The 22,590-nt window shown below is 40.0% G+C and overlaps 1 protein-coding gene across 1 annotated transcript in view; it reads right to left on the bottom strand.

The window, feature by feature from the left end:
* Positions 1–22,590, bottom strand: part of LOC116318805 (neurocan core protein-like) — a 48,686-nt gene that overhangs the window by 14,496 nt on the left and 11,600 nt on the right. Inside the window, exons 2-12 of the mRNA XM_031737955.2 lie at positions 19,007–19,086; positions 13,761–13,964; positions 12,509–12,691; positions 11,690–11,864; positions 11,138–11,265; positions 9,382–9,666; positions 8,736–8,879; positions 8,521–8,610; positions 8,282–8,439; positions 8,043–8,205; positions 85–1,449 (exon numbers count right to left, since the gene is read on the bottom strand). Of these exons, the coding sequence (XP_031593815.2) occupies positions 85–1,449; positions 8,043–8,205; positions 8,282–8,439; positions 8,521–8,610; positions 8,736–8,879; positions 9,382–9,666; positions 11,138–11,265; positions 11,690–11,864; positions 12,509–12,691; positions 13,761–13,964; positions 19,007–19,079 (2,968 nt within the window). The 5' untranslated portion in view covers positions 19,080–19,086. The remainder of the gene's footprint in view (positions 1–84; positions 1,450–8,042; positions 8,206–8,281; positions 8,440–8,520; positions 8,611–8,735; positions 8,880–9,381; positions 9,667–11,137; positions 11,266–11,689; positions 11,865–12,508; positions 12,692–13,760; positions 13,965–19,006; positions 19,087–22,590) is intronic.

Raw genomic sequence — 22,590 nt, 5'->3', positions numbered from 1 at the left:
AACAAAAGTTACATGAGCAAGCACACAAGGTAAAGGCAACCAAAGGGATAACAAAATATCTGAAAACAGACATAAGATGCTTACATGTTGGACTGAGCGCTGTGGTGCTGATGTTGATTCCTCCTCCTCCTGTGCTGCTGCTTTCTTCCTCCATGGTGACAGGTAACAGGGCCCCTGAGCCCACAGAATGAGACCAGGCAGGCTCCTCCTCATCTGGGGGTCCCGACAGTGACAGAGGGTTATCCAGAGAGCCGTTCACCACCACCTTCTCCACTGGGACTAAGTGAAGTGGTGTTAGGGCGTCAGTGGAGCTTTCCTGATTTTTTGAATGAGGTGATGTAGCCGTGTCTCCCAATCCAACAGTTTGAGCCTCTGATGGGACGTTAGAAGGGACTGAAGGTGAAAAAGATGGGGTTTGGGGATGGAGTGGAGGTGAGGAAGGGGTTAGAGTTGGGGAGAAGGAAGAGGGGATAGATGAGGGGAGAAAATGAGACTCAGTTTCAGATTGGGATGGCTCGAAGAAAGAGATGGATGGCATGGTGGATGGGGGTGCAGATGGAGATGAAGATAGTGTCTGATATGGGGCATCTGAGACTGACAGGGATGACTTTTCTGCTTCTGGTAAAGCGGGGGAGGATTTGGAAGTAGGAAAGTCACTTTCTGTACCAGATGTGGTCATGTCTGTTGGCTCATGAGGCCTGTCAGTGGTGATGGTGGTGGTTGTGCTAATGTCAGCTATGGCTGCGGTTGTGTCAGCTATGGTTGTGATCATGTCAGCTGTAGTTGTGGTTGTGTCAGCTATGGTTGCGGTGGTGTCAGCTATGGTTGCGGTCGTGTCAGCTGTAGTTGTGGTTGTGTCAGTTGTAGTTGTGGTCGTGTCAGCTGTGGTTGTGGTCGTGTCAGTTGTGGTTGTGGTTGTGGTAGTCGTGGAGTGTCCTCTCCTGTGACCTCTCTCTCTGGATCTTTCTCTGGATCTTTCTCTTGGTTTGCTTGTTCCGACTGGCCGGCGTGAGACCTGTATCTCCCCTTTTGCTTCTGCCCCGGTGATTTCTCCACTTCCCTCCTCCTCTGCCTTCCCTCTCTCCTCTCCTCTCCCCTTCTCTTCTCCCCTGCTCCTGTCCTCCCCTCTGTTCTTCTTCCCTCTTCCTCGTCCTCTCCCACTGGCTCTGGAGGTCACCGTCTCCTCCCTCTTGTCTCCAGGCTGAGTCGTGGTCTCGGCATCGACACGGATCCAGGCGTCTCCGCTGGAGGAGGGGATTTCAGGTGCAGGCCTGGAGGTTGTGGACGTGGGTGTCTCTGAGTTCTCCCAGCTCTTGTTGCTCTCTGTAGTCATAGATATTCTGGAGGCAGCCAAAGTAGATGCCAGATGAGTGGGTGAATCTTCACTCGCTGGTGTGGTGCTCTCTCCTGGGGGACTGCTGAACCATGGCGTTCCCCAAGAAAGCAAACCTGTGCCAGGCATAAGGCAAAGAAAAAGAGAAGCAAAATAAAAGTCAGCAATCCAATTACTCCAGACAGAGAAAGGAGCTTAAAAGACCAAGACAAGAGTTACAAAGTGAAATTCATCTTATGGATTCTCTCGGCTTCGCCAAGGGTGATAAAACAAACACTTCTAAGCTGTGTGAGCTTTACATCAGCTGTTTTCCTCCATAACTGTAGCTGCACTCTCTACACTTCAATATTAACAACACTATCTAGCAGGAGAGCGAGAGAAGCCATTAAAAAAGAAGCCTCAATAGTGCTTGCCTCTATAATATGTCAAACATTGGATGTCACATGGAAAAGTAAGACCAGATAACTCTGTATGTGAAGTATGGGTAGAATTACTCAAACTTGATGCAGTTCATTTGTCTGAGTCTAGCGTGAAGCTTCAGAATATTAAGCAGTGTTTGTGTCTTTTTGACTTTTAAATGTCAACAAGACATAATCATGAAAAGAATAAACCAGGATTTTTCTAAGGGAAAAATATCTGAGCTGGTGCTGAACAATATCGAACATGTCACGGTCTGTGGGTTTTGTTATGGGATTTTGGGTTATATTCTGGACGTTTGTGGTTACTGATGTTATTAGGAGTCTTCTGTTTTCAGTGTCATTGTTTGACTTTGGAGTCTTCAGTTTTGGTTATAGTCTAATAATGTTGGTAACATTCTCCTCAGTGTTTCCTTTGCCCTCTTCCTGTCTTTTCCTTTTCCAGTTATTATTTACTTCCTGTTTTATTTTGGTAGTTCATTTGCTCCTGTGTTATTGTGTTTAGTCTCATTGTCATTAGATTCAGCTTTTTCTTATTACTCTCCCCTGTCCACTTCACTTGAATACCTCATGTGTATAAATAGTGTTATCTTCCCCTCAGTTCCTGTTTCAGTGTCTGTTTCCTACGTGCAGTTTTCCTCCCCTTGTGTTCCTTGTCAGTAGTTATATTCTGTTTTTGTCTTTCCTATGTATGTTTGATTTGAATGCTTTGCAGCAGCCTGAAATAAAAGTTTCCTTTTCAGTTTACTTCCACCTCCCATCTGAGTCTTCATTTGGGTCCCATTACCATCTGCATCATGGCAAAAATACTCAAAAAATAAACAACTCTAATTAAAATCTTCAAAACAAGGATCAATCGACTATGAAATTCTGGACAAATAGATTTACAGTACTGTGCAAAAAGTGATTTTGAACAAGAGTCTTGGGGCTTTCTTTCAAAGTTTTTCTTTGGTCACTGGCTGCTTTTTCACTTGTTTTCAGCTTTTTCACCTGAGAGAAGCATCTGGCCCTTCAGTTGACCCACCTACTGTTCATTAAAGCCTCACCAGAAATGGTCTCAGTGGAAGGGTGGCCGTCAAGAAGCCTTCCTTAAGGAAGGGAAACAGGGAGGAAAGGATGAGGTATGCCAAATTACACAAGAACTGGACTGGAAGTAAGTGACCACAGGCCTGATGGAGTGATGAATCTAAATTTGAGATTTTTGATATAAATCTTTGTCAATATTTACAGAAGAGATGAGGACAGAGGTACAACAGTGAGTGTCTACAGCCATCTGTAAAACACGGCGTAGGCTCTGTAATGTTTTGGGGTTGCATTTCAGCCAATGGTGTTGGGGACCTTGCCAAAATAAATGGAATTATGAATTCAGAAAAGTACCATCAGATTTTGGAAAGGGTCTGATTGACAGTGACACTGACTATTGGCATGACATGGACTGGCCTCCCTAGAGCCCAGACTTTAACATTACTGAAGCTGTATAGGATTGACAGAACAGAACAAGAGGCAGATTACATCCAAAGAAAAGCTTTGAATGTCCTTCAAGAAGCCTGGAGAACTATTCCTGAAGACTACTTAAAGAAATGAATAGTCTCTTAGAAAAGAAAGCTTGTCTAAGAGAGCTCAGCCTGTGCTGAAGAATAAAGGCAGTGATACCAAATACTGAATTTTAAGCTTGTTAGAATTGTGCAAACTATGTTTTTGTTTCTTATATATTGTATTTCCATGTATTTTTGTACACCTTTCACCAAATCATTGCACTTATTTTCCATTTTCTTAGCAAAATATATAGAAATGTAGGGTAGCTCATGACTTTTGTACATTATTGTAGATAGTGAAAACTATGAAGTATCTCACATTTCCATTTTTATGCCAAAGAAATGAAGAAATCTTCATAAGACATTTTTTTTAAGTACAAAGGCAGATGAAAAATATCCACCACACTACCTTTGAAACTTTAGTCAGCTTAACATTTATGTAACACAACGGATAAAAATCAACCCACGTTAAGCAAAAATAATTAACATTGCGCTGCAGTATTGTCAGTGCACTGTATATTTTACTCTGGAATCCCACAACTCTCTTCAATGAAGGCTTGTTAACATCAAAACATCCACACATACCTGACTGCTGCATCAGGCAGCGAATGCAACGAGGCAGACTTTGGTGTGAAAGCTATACAATTCTCTGATGTGGCTAAAATAAATAATTTCTATCAATAAGTTGTAGGAAACTAAGAAACAAAAATAGATTGACTTGAAGTCTGAAAGTTACTGAGAGATTTAAGTGATAAACTTTAAATAAATGCCTGTGTCATTATTACCTCAAAAACAGTCGCTGTTAGCTAAAATAGACACCGCACACACACAAAGATTCAGTCAGTCCAAACAGAATCAAACTGAAAAGCTCTGCACAAAAAGCCTCAAAATTAAATCAGTAACTCTAACATAGTTTAAACACACTGAACAGAGATGCCTGCTGTTTTAAAACCGCTTTCATCCACTGTGGACACACACAGACCTGTGAACCTGCTGAACCCTGACATGTAGGAAATGGAAAAAGATGACTTCCATTTCACTCCTTTTCTGTTGTCTGCTCACATTCGCAACCAAACTTGGTTCCCATGTCTAAGGTGCAAATCCTCATTCCACTGATACACTGGTAGAGATGTGCTAATAGAACAGCATCACACAGGAAATGGTTCAGGGTTCAGTACAGCGGCACAGTGGTCACAAATACAAGTGAGTGTCTGCCTGTCTTTGTTACTGTGTAACTAATGAAAAACCGCCAAGCATTAAAGAAACACTAATGAGGCACCCAATCAAGCATAGGTATAAAAAATAATAAATTCTTATTTCTTATTTTCTTTCTGCTGCACACTAAAAGTCTGCGAATATCTATTTGAGAACACCAGGGTGCAAAAAGCAAAAAAGATTCAGAAGATTATTTGGTCATATCCAAGTTTCATCTTAACCTGGTCTGATTAACCATAGCTTACTGTACTACAGAATAGATTTTTTCATTAACATATAATTTAATTACTGCACTTGCCAACTTTTCCGTGGAGTTCAAGTACAGGTAACAACAAACAAATGCCATTCCTTTGTTTCCATGTCATGGTCCCAGGGTTTCAATCCTTTGGTTTCATGTTTTCCTCTTTTTAATGCTTAGTTCATATTTATTTGTTTTTACGTTTGTTGTTATCATATTTTTTCTCTTTCTGTTTAGACAATTTTTTTCTTTTGTCTTAAATCTTTCAGTTCAAGTTTTTTGGGGATTTATTTCATATCCTGTCCTACTTTGATAATTAGTACTCTCGTGTGTCTTTGACTTTTATTTGCCCCTCATGATTATGTTCATCTGTGTCTTGTTTAACCCTCAGTGAGCGTGTGTACAATGAAGCGATTAATGGTTTAGTGAGCTATGTTGAGCTCAAATTCTGAGTTTTAAGAGTCACTTAATTAGTTCTGTTTTTACCTGGCTCTTCAGCATCAAACATAAAAACATGTTATGTGGGAACACACCACCTTTTCTGGTGTGATACCCATTATCTCTGACTGGAGCTTTAAGTTTTTTTCAAGCCAACTAATGCAAAGAAAGCCCAGCTATGCTGAACTTGCTTTGTAGCACACCTCTTTGTTTTAGTCTAAGGATCCTTAGACTACGATGACCTGGATGACTGAGAACCTTCACAGGCACTCTCTGTTTTAGTATTTACATTTGTTGTGTTGCATCAGTCTGCTGATGTTTGCTCAGTGCCTTGTTCTACTGTCTCCAGCCATGTTGTTTCTGCTCCTTGGTTTTCCAGACTGACTTTTTGTTTCAACTATATCCTTGCATTTCAGAATTAAAACTCACATTTTGTTTTTGAGCTCCACTGTCTTGAAATTGGATCCTTTACTCTGCAAACCATTACATTCAACCCATCTGGTACCCAATATGTACATAACAAAAGCTGTCAAGTCAAAGGGTCCCCAGAAAGGTTAGGTGAAAAGTATAATAATTTATTCGTCTAATAATGTCCATATGTATAGATGTGCTACAGAGGTGTTGTTCCTGAATCATGATAATAATGTTTTTCCATTATAAAACTCTCCTCTGGAACAAATGGTCTGCATGTCTAGTGTTTTTTTTTTATTAACTTATACTATAGGGGAGACCGGGGATAGTTGTAACATGGGTCAGTTGTAACACTTCCAATTTCTCCAATCAGGGCTAAGTTTCAAATGATGTGACTCATCCTGTGCATGCCCAATTCAGTTCTGCTATCACATGTGAAAAATCAGCACATTTTGTCAAACACAGACAATTTAACACGAAAAAAAAGTAATTTGTATGCCAAAAGTAAGTTTTTCTACTTTAATTTCTAATAGCATGCTGTTAGGTCATGTTAAACTCATCAAACTTAAATTATGTTAACAATTTGTATGCCTATGGGGACATATTCTGTGTCAGGTCTTTAGTGCTAATGTATAGTAATCTTAGCTAGTTCATGGCTATAGAGGTGTTGTTCAGTCTGTGTCATGCAGATACAAATACATATTTTTCCATTATATCAGCAGAGAGAGAGACTAACTCTCCTCTGTTAATGAACAAATGGTCATTATGCAGACCACTGTGCATGTGGAAATAAATCAGTGCAAAAACAGATTTTCATCTTTTGAAGCATTGCAAACCAACAAGGTAAGCCATGATAAAAGTAATGGAATAAGTACATTATCAAGTTGGTGCAAGAGTTGATTTACTATTAGCAAATTTAAGCTACTCATGTTGATTTGCTACAGTTTTTTAAAGTATTAGCTAACTTGTTGGCTAATGATACCTGAGTGCTCAGATGGCATCATTAGTCAGTTGCAATGTTGATTCATTGTTATGATGACACAGGACAAATATCAGCATATCAGATCGTGCCTATCTTATCCACCCATGTTGGCCAATAGAATACCTGATGTCACTGGGAGACACCGCATCGCTTTACAAGTTGAAGTTGAAACTAGTTTCAGTGGCAGTCTAAGTGTCATGGTGCCCAGTTTACAGTTACTTAGAGTGAAAATGGTGGCCAGCATAAGCTATATCACTTATCATTGTAATTTTTTTCCAAAGCAAAAACTCAGTGACAAAAATGAGAAACAATTCAGTGACCCTACTGACCGCAGACAGTTTGAGAACCTCTGCTACAGACTGTATCCCAGTGTGAAGAAAGCAGCCGCTTAAAGCTAGAACACGTCAGCTGTCACACTGTGTATCAATCACAGCTTGAAAGCAGTCCTGCGGGAGTGGCAGCTGAGCTACTGTATGTCAGTGTGACTTCAGAGTTTGCTTTTCTTTCAGAAGGAGTTCTGCTCTTCTCAGTAAAGGCGTCTGCTCTCCCCCCAATGTCACTGTTTCTTAATAAACTTTGTTCCAGGGGCTTAATGCATCATCTTGTTGAGTTGCTCATCCCTAACATCACACACTGTGCGAGTTACTGAACAAATATGCTCCAAATACATGCTCATAAATATACACTGGCATTAAGCCCTGTCAGTGTTTCATAACACAGATGCTGCGGTTCTGAAGAAAAAAGGAAAAATCTAAATAAGATGTCTCCTTATGGCCTATTTCTTCCTATTCCTCTTCCCATTTCTCCCACACAGACCTGAGCTCGATTTAACATCTTTTGATCAGATTTTGACAATTTTCTCACAGTTCTAAAATGTGCCTCCTAAGAAATGGCCTTCCTCCCGTCTCAGCTAGATCCCAATTTAGAATCTGAAATACTCAATTTCTCACAGTGTTGATCTTTATTTGCCCAAAAAAATATACTTTTAATGTAATAGTAAAATTCAATAGAAAACCTGATTGCAAATGAGTCTTCCCAACAGACTCAATGACCATGTGTGCATTCAGGTCTATAATTTGAGTATTTGTGTCCTTTCTTTCTTCTCTTGTTATGTTTTTGTTTAAGTATTTTGGGGCATTTTAGCCTTTATTATGATAGGAGAACAACTGAGGGTAGACAAATAAGCTGTGACAGAGTGCAAGGAGAAGAAACCCAACCCTGTGCAATAGACCTATGCCATATAGAGCCTGTAGAGCTATAGCATGTCCCCTTTGTCCTATTATTTTTAAACTATACAGAATAATAGCAATCTCCAAGTAAGACATACATCAAGGTCTGTATACACATTTTGAGGAGTACATATGTTACAAAATAAAACTGATTTCATTCAGTAATAAAAGCATTTTAATGTAGTAAATCCCACTTCATTGGCTAATCTTAATTCACTGGTTTTAAACAGGACAAATCCATTCACCTGATGATGCTGTACTGGATTCCTGTGAACCCTGGTCGACCTTTTTCGTCACAATCTTCTCTTCCTCTGACTCTTCACTCGGTGATTGGGTTCCCTCCTCATCTTCAGTCCCCATCAGATAGTTCCAAGGTTTCCAAATGGACTTGACGATTTTGGAAATAACCTAAAATTAAAGTTGATTTCAATACAAAGTCCCTGTTTCAGTGTTTAAAATGTCCCAACAGAAGCTTAAAACCAACCTTCTTCTCAGGAGGAGTTGGATGGACTGGGGGCAGGAGAAACTCCTCAGAGTCTGGTCCAGGCTCCAGTGACTCTCCCCAGTCAAAGGAGTTCTGTCCTGGGATTAACTGGAGGGTTACATATGCTGTCGAGGACTCTGAGGACCAGGGGTCTGAGGCTTGAGACAATGATGTGAATGTTCATTTGTGCTGTCTTTGCCCATCATCTTACAGGAGTCGATATTAGCATTTGTACTTACAGACATCAGCACTGTGAAATGAGTCCTCCTCTTCTAGGTCAACCAATCCCGTCCAGTTGGAAGGTGAAAGCTCGCTGTCATCTGGTGACTCTGTGCAAAGAAAAATACACTTTTTTTCTCACTGTCTACATCGACTGATTGGATGAGCAAATTTTCTGTTTAACCAGATGGTTGGCATCACTGGTTCATGTGCCTACTGCAGATAAATGTAACACCTCTGATTGTGGTGGTTTGTTGTGAAGTCACGTCGGGACTAGCTGTCCCTGTAGAGTCAGCATCGCTTGAGCCTGCGAGGTAGCTCCAGGGCTTCCACAGGGAGGTGTAGATCTGAGAGATGGAGCCTGTGTTCTTCACTTTACCTAGGAAACAGGGCGAAGAGATTTGCTGTTTGTATGACATTCACTGAAGGTTTTTGCCTCTAAAAGCTTTACCGAGTTTTAATTTTGACGATATTAGTCAGCACAAAAGCCTGAACTGACAGCTGAGCATCCAGATATTAAACTTAAGCATACCCCGTCTTTTCCCTCTCTCTCTCTTTCTCTTTCTCTCCCACAGCTTCTGTCAATCCAACAGTTTCTCAGATATGAATCAGAAACAAGTGTTGCCATAGCTACAACATTGGCAGTGACATTTATTGTCATTGTTCCTGCATTAATAACACTCAAGGCTTTGTTTGGGAGTGATATGTTAGTCACATCTGTGTATGTAATCATGCCTGTAGTCATTATTAATTCCTCTATGGGAAATAAAACAATATTATATGTTACATAACCTTATCATACTATAAATTCACTGTATTGATGTTTTCTACTGTGTTAATACTTAATTAACAAACATCATTTGACCCCTAGGCCACCATACCTCTGTAGCAGTAGGCATCATATAGTGCTGTAGTGTTGTCAGCGGTGTCATTGGGCGTGACCGTGCGGACTCCTGGCTCTGTCCCTCCACAGTCAGCACGAGGCCAGGTCACTGGGTAGCGGACGCTGCCATCAGACAACCAGCCTGGGGCACAGCTGTCCAGGCCGGCCCTCCAGGCCAAGTACAACTGCCCCACTGTGGCCAGCTGGCCCCCAAGGGACACACAGCGGTCGGAGGCAGAAGAAAGGGACAGTCTGCCTGGGACCGAGGAGTGAAACACCTCACCTGGAGCAGGGAAAAAAAGAGACAGCAGATGGTGCCTGTCAAATTTCTAATAGGTTAAATAACTGAAATGCCACATAATGTTATATAACAGTGCTCGAGGTAAAATAATGAGGCTGGTGGTATTCTAAAGTCAAGTGCACCCTATGATTTAACAGTTTGTAGAACCACCGTTAGCAGCAATAACTCAATAACGTTATCTGTATGACTTTTTCAGTCTCTAACATTATCATGGAGGAATTTCAGCCCACTCATCCATAAAATGTTGCTTCGTTTCATGGAGGTTTGCAGGCATTCATTCATGCACAGCTCTCCTGATGTCCCACCAGAGCATTTCAATCAAGTTGAGGTCTGAACTTTGACCTTGGATTTTTTTCTTAATTTATCATTGTACTGTCACATGACCCAACTTTAGCTATTGGACAGACGAATGCATTTAAATCCATAGTCTAAAGTATTTTGGTATAAAGATGAGTTCATGTTCAGGTCCTGTGTTTGAGATGTTTGAGCTGATAAGCTGCGTTTGATTTTTGTGCATTATGGCCGAACATCTCCACTTTGGGCTCGTCTGTACAAAAGACATTGTTCAAGAAGTCACGTGGTTTGTTCAGATTCAGCCCTTCGAAACAAGTTGCTCAGTCTTTTTTCTAATTGTACTATCGCAAACATTTAAAATGCTAACTGAGGCTTGCAGATTCTGAGACGTAAGTCTTGGGTTTTTTGCAGTTTCTCCAAGTGTTGCACGGTCTGACCTTGGGCTGAATGTGTGGGGACCTCCACTCCTGAGAAGATTGTTGAATTGTGATAACACACCTGAAGGCTCCAGATCAAGAAACTGTCAAAACGTATGCTTTTATACACTTGCTCCAGATCAGTTAATCAAGTGGGTTTAATTAGCTGCACCTGTCTGTAACTAAGGTGCACTTAGTTTTTCACAAGACTTTATATATCTTACAGAGGAGGAGGAGAAGGAAGTGGATAAGGAAGACTGGCACATGCACAGTAAATATATATATTTGATTGCCAGGCAGTTACCCTCTTTACTGCTTTGAGGGCAGTATTTAGTTTTTCACAAGACTCTTTGTATACCTGTAAAATCTTTTTACGTTTTTTTTTTTTTTTTTTTTTAATTTCTGCAGCATCTGTGGCTCAAATGCCAAAATTCCTACTGAAAGTTTTGAAAATGTGAATCTTTTCATATAAAAAAAACACTTTAATGGTGCTTTTTATTGTTATTTTGGATTGCTGACTTTCTGGCTGTACATGTGGGTTTGGTCTGTGTCTTTTCACTTGATTTGGTGGGAACAATAAGGAGACTTAAAAAAAATGTCCTGACTTATCCATTTAATATTGTAGCAGAATATGATGCAAACCTCAGTGTAAAAGCCAAAAGCTGTGAGAGCTTTTGATGCTGTTTTATATCTTCTCTTGTGTGTGTTTGTGTGTGCATGCATGTGAGTGTGTGTTTGTGTACCATCCAATTCTTTTGCAAAACAGTACACATCAAACAGCTCTTTTGGGTCTCTCTTCCCATAATTCCTCACTCCAGCAGAGTACTCCTTATGTCCGTAGCAGCCAAGCTCTGGAACCTGGACAGCATATCTGTGGAGACAACCGTTTGGGAGTGATGTAAGTAACTTATTGCCTTTGTTTCAAAATAATAATAATTTGGACATTTTACTGCGTGACAAATGCGTTAGATCACATATCAAAGTGTTTCTTTTCATTAAGACTTTAAATATCAGTAAAGAATAAATTCCTATTTGCATTCTCTGTTAAAGGGTAAGGGATTAGAATAAATTAGAATAAAATTAATAGCGAAGAAACAGCAACACAGAAAAGAATATGATCTTAAAGCAGATGAAGCGGCAAAAAGAACTGAGGAATATTAATTGAGAAAGCAGATGATCCAAGAAGAGAGGAAACAAACAGGATAGTCATTAGTTTCAGTCCTTCAAAGCGCCACAGTGTTGCAGAAAGTGCAAGCAGCGAGCAGGAGAAGAGAACTTATTGGTCGTCTCCTCACCGAACAGTCTGATCATCCAACCAGCCAGCGGCACAGCTGGCGAAGCCGTCATGGTACGCTGCCCACAGCTGGGCCGGAGTGGCGATCTGAGCCGAGTTTTCCTGACAGGCTCGCTGGGCGTCACTTAACGAGAGGGCGTAACGAGCGCTGGGAGACCGGTAGTGAAACACCACACCTACACAGACAGACCCAGAGACAGGTGGCAAACTGTTTTAATTCCTTTTAATTTGACAGATATACCAACACAGTCAGAATCAATACATTGGGGGAATGTAATCAGCGAACATGTTATTAGGGGCCACAAACAGATCAAGCAAAGCAATACTCTAGTTTCGGTTGAAATTTCACACATGAGCACACAGAAAAAGAAAAAAAAAGAGAGAGAGAGAAACCGGTATTGGTATTCAGTGCAAACACTTTAATTAAATGAATAACACAATTATTCAAGTGGAAAACCAGATAACAAAAACAAAACAAGCACAGAAAGCATGACGCTACATTAATTAAAGCAGTCATTATAATATTGATAGAGTGAATCAATGTTATTAATGCTTAATTAAATAAAAAAGCAAAAAAAGGTGGTTGGGGGGGATGAGGTGCTTCTGTTTTAAAAGCCGCCATTATCTGTTTTACATTAGCACAACAAGGCTGGGCTGCAATAAAACACCAAAATCAATTAAGCTGGAAGAGGAATTTTAAAGCCCTTCGAGTTAATGCACTTCACCCTCTGTGCATCACTTGTGCTTAGCCTATATGTTTCCTTTGGGGTCCTAAACTTTCCTCACACAAAAATCTCTCGTCAGCGGCTGCTGCACTTACCGGACACCACCAGGGGAACAGTGTCCCTCTCATAGTCGTTGCCCGTGACAACCTGACAGTGGTAAGTGCCTGAGTCATTGGTACGGAGGCTGGAGATCTCCATGGTAGCATTCAGAGGGTTGGCAGCGTATCCTGGCAGCATGATGCGACCACTGAAAGCCTTATTCACCTTGATTACATCGCCTTGGGCACAGAAAGAGAGTTTCATCATTAAAGAGATTTTAGAGGTAGAAAATAAACTTTGCTACATGTTTGCGTATATGGATTTAAAAGCCTTTGCTACCAGCAATGGGGTGACCCACTAACACCCAACTGTCCAACAAAGTTAGAACATTTACCCCCCTCACATGGTTTTTGGTTTTTAGTCTTTTCTCACCAGTTGTTTGAGAAAGTCACTGTTTGCTGCAGAGATCTGACATTTAGACAGATCCACAGTCTTAAAGGAAGATGTTTTGTCCTTGATTTCTCTGCTTCCTGTTTTGTTTTGGGACTTATGTCTCTAATTTCAGGTCCTCCACTTCCTGCCTTTGTTTATTTCCTGCCTGTATGCACCTGTGCCCCTGTTCTGCCCTGGGCAAATGTAGTCTTTGCCTCCCTCCTAGTATTTGCGTACTTCTTGTTGAGCGTTGCAGCATTTAGTTAACCCCGTGAGTCTCCAAATTATAAACTGCACAACTTGTTAGCAAACAGTTTCACATTTGCATATCAAACACATACAGAGCAACATTAGCATTCATTTTGGGTTATATTTCTTTCTCCACCTGATCTCTGCTCATTTCTGAGGTAAATGTGACTTTTTAGCTGCTGAATGCTTTATGCTATGTGCTAGCAATTTTCTACAGTGCGTTTTAAGAGCTCTTTCACTGAAAACAGCTGGCAGCTGTGCCCGATAAAATGTTAAGTTGTCTGCTGTATGGTACCCTGTGGATGGATTTAATCAGCACTGCTCAGGCAGATTTGGTCATTTAGAAGTGCAGGTTTATTTCACTTTTATTCCAGGAGCTGTTACCATCAGCTTGTTAAGATCTTTTCCCCTTTTTTCTTTTGTGGCCTTAAGATAAATTCTATAAATACTGCGGCCTGGCCAGCTGAGTCAGCTAATATCTGTGAACAACACCTCACACATACACATTTGATCTGTTGTTGATACAAAACTATTGATTAGTGTAGCTTTAAGTCTCACTGGGTATTCTGACTGAATAAAGTAAGTCTGAGTCAGCAGTGAAACAGGACCATTAGGTTTTTGTTTTACCTTTAGCAGAAAGCACAGTCTGCTCCAAAGGAGCACCTTGTCCTCCCCCTGGTAGCGTAGTACGAGTCCACAGGAGGTGAGGAGGCCCAGTGGAGGTGCTGGTCTGGAGGGTGAAGACACAAGGCAGAGTGGCTTTGCCTGCCAACATTTGTTGTACTGTAGGATGAGTGATCCTACGCATGTTCACAATGGAGGAGGCTGCACCTGGAGAGGATGAACAAGAGAACAAACATGATTATGCAATGTGTTCAAGGAAATTTAGCTTAGAAGAAATGAAAACAATGGAAAGTACATATATATATATATATATCTATATATACTTTCTGAGTATTTTTTTTATTTTTTTATTTGAACATTGTCTGCTTTTTCACTCATTTTCAGTTCAGTATGGTTGAACATTTTCAGGTACAAAGACCATGTTTATTGAGCCATTTAACACTTTCCTATGACTCGTTGAAGCATAAAAAGGAACCTAACTCAGGGGAGGAAACAGTGTTGTTGTTTTAAATTGTATCTTAAGATGTGTTGTTACTAGCAGCCTGTCATGAAAACACATCATTTGTTCAAATTCCTTTAGCTGAATCTATGAAAAATCAGCCATAACAAAGCGTGGCAGACATAAAATAGTTTTTACACCAACAAAGTGGTTCACAAAGAACTGTTTAGCTAAAACTTGGCAAATCTCAGCATTCTGTACAGTGTGTCCTAAAAATTGGGGGAAATGAACAAGTGGAGGACAAAAGAAGTGACAGACCTAAAACTCTATCTAAAGCAGATGAATAGCATCTCAAACTCATGTCGTAGGAAAAAGTCCAGCAAAGACCTGACACAGAACCTGAGAAATGCATCTGATCCATCTACTGTTCACTGAAGGCTCATCAGAAATGGTCTCAGTGGAAGGCTGGCTGTCAAGAAGCCATTCTTAATTAATGCCAAACTACACAAGAACTGGACTCTCTAGACTGAAAAATTAGCAACAGGCCAGCAGGTCTTATGGAGTGATTTGAATTTTTGGTCATCTACAGAGGAAGTTGGGAGAGAGGTTTTGTGGAGGGAATCCAAATTTGAAATTTACAGAAAGCTGCCTAAGAGAGTTCAGGCTGTGCTGAAGAATAAAGTTGTTCAAACCAATTATTGACTTTGATGCTCATTAGAATTGCACAAACTCTGTTTTTGCCTGTATGTCTGCACATGTTTCAATAAACCGCTCCATTTCCCATGTTCCCAGCAAAATATAAAGAGATGATGGTTGGCTCAAGACTTTTGCACAATACTGTACATACATGAATGATGTCTTCTGGTTGATTTTGGTTATTATACGCATAAAAAGTTGCACGTACACGTGACTAACGCAGTAGCAGTTTCACACTCACATGTTTTATTGTTCCAGCGAAGTTACAGGATGGAATTAAGATAAATCAATAAGGGTACTGTTTATGGCACTGAGATCAATAAAATCTTATCTGTCCTTATCCATCAGTAAAAGATTCGTCCCTGGTGTTGTCCCATTGAAAGGGACTGCCCCTCAACACAACTCTAAAGAGGTTCAATAAACCTCCAACACACCTTACAAACTCACTGGTTTCAGTTTAATTATTTCATTTTTGATTAGTTATTACAATAATATTATTTTTATGAGCCTATCCTTCACTCAAACTCCTTTAATCAGAATTCAAAAAAATATTTCTGGAGAAGAAGCAATGCCACTTTCTGTGCACAAAATATTGAGTTCTGCAGATTGATATCAGCAACTAACTCAGTCTGGTTGCCATGACATACAGGTTTAATGTAACCATGACAACACCATCACCTGTACAGAAATGACTATTTCCTACATTCTTCTGACATTTTTTGCCACACTATGCACCTTACTGTAACATCCCAGGCTTCTGTTATTGTATTATGTCTATATATTTATAGAGGGTTGAACCTATGTAGATAAATCATAATGATAACCAACACTTGCCTTGATGACTGAGCATTCTCCATCCACTACTAGTGAAGATTTTAGGATACATCTAAAGTCTCCAGAAGGACCCTCATTCATTTATTTATTTTTTGTATATTTTAATATAGTCAAAAAAGATGAAAATAAACTGCTGCTTACCTATTAATATTTCATTGTTTGTTCATAAGCCTTTTCTGTTCCCTCACCATTCAAATTTTCACAGTTAGTCAAGTACAATAGAAAATAATCAGGGGCATAAAAAGAGCACCTGTATGAAAAAAAAAAAAAAAACAGCTTTATTTGGAATAGTGCACACAGAGGAACAGAATCCCAGAAAGATATTTCTATCTGCATTTAGATTGGACGGCTTTCACAGACTGAACCCCCTGAGAGAAACTCAGCGCAGAGGACGCCCCCGCTGCCTCTCCCCCCAATCAGATGTAATCACAGAATCACAAATACGAGGGAAAAGAATGAGAGCTCAAACAAGAGGCAGAGCAGGAATGAGAGAGGGATGGAGGAAAATAGTTAATCCAACAAACTGAATGGAGGAAGTGTACCTCGTAGCCTGGAGGTGATGGGAGGGGAGAAAAGAAAACCCCAGGCAAAGAGCTGGAAGTGACATGAAAGGATGCTCTCTGTCATTAACAGACCCATCTATGGTTCCCAAAATAGATTTTTCTTTGTGGTCAATATTGTTCCAACTATTATGGACTTTAAAGATCTAGAAAAAGTGTAAAAATGTATTTAAAAATATTTATGTTGCTGTCATTTACCACTTAAGAGTCACATGTGGGTAGGATGCCAATCAGAGCACATCCCAGCTGCAGCAGATCACCAGGTACTGTAGGTCTATCTGTGCATTAAAACCACAGACAGGAGTTAATTGAACTCCTCATCTTCTTACACTGCAATGCTCCACTGGGAGGCCTTAGGTCGTGACATCCATGCGGATGTTACTTTTACGGGCACATTGTTTTAGTTAAGCTGATTCTTCCATGTCAGTGGCACTCCCCAATGGCAGCAGCCTCTACTGCGGGCCAGTGAGCCACACCGCACCACAGAGAAGAGCCCGAGGCCCAAGATCGAGCAAAATCCCCACTGGACTCACTCTGTAACCTGCAGGATCTAAAGGTTCAGCTGCCAACATTTGAGAATCAGCATGGGTGCTGTCAGCTGTCATGACAGCCCTCCAGAGGTCCCATGTACATTTCCCAGCAGGTCAGAGCTGATCTGTCAGCATAAGGGATGCTTTCTAAAAAAAAAAAAAACTCCAACAAATACACTTAAATCTGAAGAGGGCAGTCCTAGAAATGTAACTGCTAATCCATCAATTAAAAAATGAGTGCTCAGCTTCCAAAAACTTAATTTTTTTGTCTGTGTTAGTAATTTCAAGCAAACCCTTCATTATGTAGACAAAACAGCATAAAATCACAAATGTTGCATGCTACAAATTAAAGATTGTATTTCATGTTAATCAGTTATACAAAACCACAATCTGGCCAACCGCCTAAGCCTTTAAAGTCCGAGTCTATCACAGCAGAATCAAAGAGATTAAAGTAATGCATGTTACTCACTGTAATGTATTTATTTTTTCCTCACTCTGTTTTACTGGAATAGCTCAAATGGAAATGCCATGAGCCAAAATTTAAACCTAATGTGCCCAATACGCTGAGGTCAGTTGGGAAATGTCTGGGTTTAGCTCCTTGATATTGTTCACAAATTATGTGAACTTTCCTTGAAGCTTTTAATTGACAAATACCATAAAAGTTTGTCATATTGTACTTGAATTTAGTTTCACCAGCCCCATCATCTCTCACATGTCTGCACAGTGTGAAGCTACAGGTTAACTTCAAAGATTGGAAACTGCAGGAAACAGCAAGCTGTGCTAAGTCCAAGTGTAACAAGATAAAAAGTTTTTATCAACACAAAATCTTTAAAATGTGTTCAACATCAGCTGAGGGAAAGTTACATCCTGGCGTGCTTTGTTTTTAGCCTTCACACTAAGCCAAACCACGCTGTTATCTAATGCTACAACAACATGCTTTTCCCAAAGTGTGCAACTATTCCTTTATAGACAAATCCATCATTAGGCTGGTATATAATAATCCCAGGCAGTTGCAGTGTTAGGAATGCAAGCAGTTAAACCTTGCAGAGGTGCGTTGAGGCAATCTGTATTTAACAAAGCACTGTGCACTAGCCAAAGGTAGTTTGGGGGCATTTTCTTGTGATTTTCATCCATTCATAATGTGACCATGTGTATCTGTTGCAGATCTGCTGAAATAAAACATTAGTACTGAGGTGAAGTTTTTACTATAAACTCTGTACACTGTTTACCATTTTTCTTCAGTTTATACTGTTAACCTTAATATAGCTCTCTCTGTTTCCCAGTTTTAAATCTTGTTTAGCCCACACTCTGTTATATGCACAAGGATGACTTTATGGTGAACTCAGAGATGATAAAATATTATCTGCTCCCTTCAATTCTGAAAAAAATCACAGGCTCAAATCCTGTTGTTTCATTTTAACAGTTGGGATATCCTTCAGCTTTATTTTTAACTCTTCGTTGTGAAACAAAAACAGACAAAACACTATTGAATGTGGCGAGATAACTGTGTGTTGTCTGAGCGCAGTGACTAGTAAAGTAATGCTCTGATTTTGGAAATGTGCAATGCAGGTTTTCGTTTTAATGAAAATCCAGGCTGACCACTGCCATGCATGCCAATTGCAGTGAAAGTAATTAAAGAGAGAAACTTATCTTTAGTACGGGCAGTCAGCTGGCTGCGTGTGGGACCTGAAACCTGTGATACTATCCAATAGGGAGCTGCAGCTCGGGGATGATTTCTCTTTTGTTCTGTAATTGTGAATTTTATGCATAGTTGTAATGGAACAGATGGTCGGCTAAACTTGCATAAATGGGCTTGGAGCGGTTCCAGCTCAGTCCCTCTGAGCATGTCTGCAAACATCCCCAACATGTCAGGTCTCACTTACAACAGTCAAATTATTACAGACCTGTCTAGGTCAAGGTCTACATATATATATGTGTGTGTGTGTGTGTGTGTGTGTGTGTGTGTGTGTGTGTGTGTGTGTGTGTGTGTGTGTGTGTGTGTGTGTGTGTTGTTGGATCTTTTCTATTCTGCTACGATTGCTCCACCTCCCTTTGTTCTTTCCTGGTATCTCTGGTATCTCTATCCCCAACTGTATGTCGACTTTGTCTGTTGTTATTATTATTATTATTTGTGTTGTGGCGATTCGTTTCTGCAGAGCAGAATGTGCAGGAAGGAGACAGAGAACTCACCCAAGCTTAAAGAGAGCAGCAGCATCAGAGGAAAGAGGATCTGCCGCCCAGCTGCACACAGAGCGAGCTCCATCCTAGACCTGCTGAGAGAGGAGGAGGAGGGAAAGTAGTGAGAGAGAGCGATGATATGGGAGTGAAAATCGCTCTGAATCAGAGGTAAAAATGTTTTGAAAGTTAGTGTGTTTGTACAACTGAAACTTCAGATTTTATGCTTGGTGCAAAAGTCTTTTAGTTGCTCCTTTAGCTACAGATTTTTGACACAACTATTAGAGTATCCTCATTATTTGACTCTGATATGATTTTGATCATAACAAAATGACAGATTCGTGCATAGACAAAATTGGTCGAGTCAGACATTAACTCTTTGCCTGATGCCGTACATGACATTTAATTTCTAGAAAAACATATTTGTATATTAATATGTTTGCAGAATGTCCACTTTATGAATACAGGAAGCTTTTTGGATTCCACTTGTAGTTTAAGTGCTATTAACCAATCACCTCTGAGCAGACTTTGACACCATCCTAGTAAGCCATTTGAGTAGCGCATTAAAGAGGGAAAGCATTTGCCAAATTAACCAATTAGCTTTTAAAAAACTATTTGCATACATAAACAATGATTAGTGGACAGAAGAGGAAGCCTCAGCCTCAGGCAACACCTCTGACAACACCACAAATACACTAGGAAATATTCCTCCATCTCCAGAAACAAAGTCATCAAGCAATAAACAGTGGGTTCCCAGACTGCTGGCATTAAACTATAACTCTAATCAAAACCACCAAAGGAAATTTCCACGTGCCACCTTTTTTATAGTTGAAATTGTGCTGAATTAGATCTTATTAGAGCTCTCTATCATCTTGAAACTCTAAAGCTCTAATGCTTTCAGAGCCTGTGGTCAATAGAATGAAGAAAAATATTTATATACCAGAGAAAAGTAAAAGTAAGCTGGTTAAAATTTGATTTCTCAACCCCTTCAGGCTGTAGAAAAATAACAGCCCTGAAGGGGTCCAATTTACAGTTGCACTCAACCACAAATTGTGCCCAGTGGTAATGCCTTGTATGGCAGGTCGCTGCCACCGGCATGTAAGTGTGAGTGTGTGAAGCAGGAAATGAGGCAAATTTTAAAGCACTTTGAATAAAAGTCCTAAAATATTAGAATATGATTTTTATGAGGTGAAACACTTGGGTCATTTTCATTGTTTGAGGAAGTGAAGGTTTGCGTTTCCTTTTGTGTGCCTGATAAAAACCAGGTGACGGTGTTTATAAAACCTTCTTCAAATCTAATCAGACCAAGTCAAATTAGTGATAACTGTGGCAAAAGAGGGCTGCATATCTAGTATGTAAAATCTAAAGCTTTTGTGTCATTTCAACACAGTAAAAAGAAAATTACTCTCAGCATCCTGTTCATGCACTCTCCAATACAAGTACAGTGCTGTGCAAATGTCTTGAGTCACCCCTCATTTATTTTGCTAGAAAACAGGAAATGAGTGCAGTGGAAATAGAAACACATGCGTCAAAAACAGAGTAACAAGCTGTTATTAAATATTTGATCTAACTGCCTTTATTCTTCAATGCAGGCTCAACTCTTCCAGGCAAGCTTTCTTCTAATGTCTCTAAGTTTTCTTCAGGAAGAGTTCTCCAGGCGTCTTGAAGGACATTACACTGAGTCCATTTCTCATGAGGCTTCAGTGAATAGTAGATTCAACTGAAAGGCCGGATCCATCTCTCAGGTCCTGTGTCAGGTCTCTGCTGGATTTTTTTTCCCTATTCCTTAAGGACATGACTTTCAGATATGTTCATGTGCTGTAGGTAGCTTTTTAAAGCATATCACTTCATCTTTTGTCCTCCCATTGTCCAGTTTCTTCAAAACACCTAGTTGGTGTGAAAATAATTTTATCTGTCAAACTGTGTTATCTTTGATATTTTTCATAGATTCAACTACATAAATGGGAAAAAATGATGAATTAGATACTTTTATATGCTTGAAAGATTATAAAACAAACAAATAAAACCCCATTTCTTTGAAAATGGTCGGGTACAAGGACCAGACTAGGTCAGAAAGCCAATGTCCAAAACAGATTTTTCTAGACCTTCAGAATGCCTGGAGTGCTATTGCTCAAGAGCATGTTAAAAACTAAAAGTCCCACTCTTTGGAAGCAAAATATAATGAAAGATTTTCAGATGTTCATTTTTTTCTTTGAGATTTTTGCACAGTATTGTACATACATCCATTAGTTAAGGTAACCAAACCTGTGGAGCACCGACAAGGAGCAGCATCAAATATTACTGCCAGAAAAACTAATGCTGACCTTCACAATGTTTCTGAATGCACAAATTCCTGATCCTTTATTTGGGTTTCACTTCTTTCCATTTCCAGCTTACCAGTGGCAACATAAAAAATCTCCCCAAAAATCCTTGAACACTGAATCACTGAAAACGCAACCTTAGGTGATTGATTTTATTTATAACAAAAAGTAATACGGCATTACAAACACACTGGACTGGAGCTTGCATCCATGTGTTGTCTAGACAATGAGCTAAGAAATGCTATTGTGTGTGAGAGCCTGTAAACTGCTTTCAATCGATGAGACAAGGAGACCTTTGAACCCTTCCTCTGTTACAAATGGTAGGAGGCACTATGGAGGCATTATTTGATACTTTACATCCCTTCAGTAAATGCTTTTGCCAACAACAACTTACATTTTTTGCCCAGGAGCTTCTCTTCCACCTGAGCTTCAACTTCCTGTTTGACACATACAAACAGATTTTATGTAACAGCTAAAGTTTTGAATTTTGTGAGTCTGGTTTGATGTACCAGATGCAGTAAGAGAGAAATCTAATGTAGAAAACTGGCATGAATTCTTTGACAACCCAATGGCATCGCTCCAAAAGCTGCTGTTAGACTGGGTGAACATTTACTACTGCAGTAAAAAGGCGATTGTGGTGCAGTCCTACTGCACAACATTCAGGAAATCCTACCACACATCGGAAAAGAGCTGCTGACTTTGCCAGAGGATTTGGCTTGGTGCCCGCGGCTTCTCAGCTCAATGGTGAGATGTCTGAGATGGAGCTATGTGGTATGAAATGGAGATGAAGAGAAGTGCGTGCAGTTTGAAGAAAACACAGCAACTCTGTGTTTTTAAAAAATATATATATTTTAAGATGAGTTAAACAGCACGGGTAAATCTAAATTATTAATTCACTTGTGGACAAAGCTGTCTCTTTAAGCATTCTTGACTACACGAACACCTTTAACTGAGGTTTCCTAGCAGACTCTTTAAGGAAAGTGAAATTGTTTTGAGAAATTTGTCCAACACATCTCGATTTCAGTTAAAGTAAATTATTTATCCAAGAAATCTAAAGGCCTTTTTTGCATTTACCACGGTAACAGCAACCCATGCCAACAGCATCCCTGATGCTTAGAAAGAAGATTATGTAACACCAGTTCAGGCCTTAATAAATTACAGGAATAATGGTCGCTCTCTGTCCTGACCATGAGAAAAGCTGAGTGAAACCTTCAAATGTATAAAACCGGAGCGTGTAGGTCTTGGAAAGAAAACCTTCCTCTCGGACTCAGTGACACC

Source organism: Oreochromis aureus, linkage group 18 (assembly GCF_013358895.1).
Source record: "Oreochromis aureus strain Israel breed Guangdong linkage group 18, ZZ_aureus, whole genome shotgun sequence".
Lineage (NCBI taxonomy): Eukaryota > Metazoa > Chordata > Actinopteri > Cichliformes > Cichlidae > Oreochromis > Oreochromis aureus.
The sequence above is the reverse complement of the archived record's forward strand: the minus strand, read 5'-3'. Positions and strand labels throughout refer to the sequence as shown.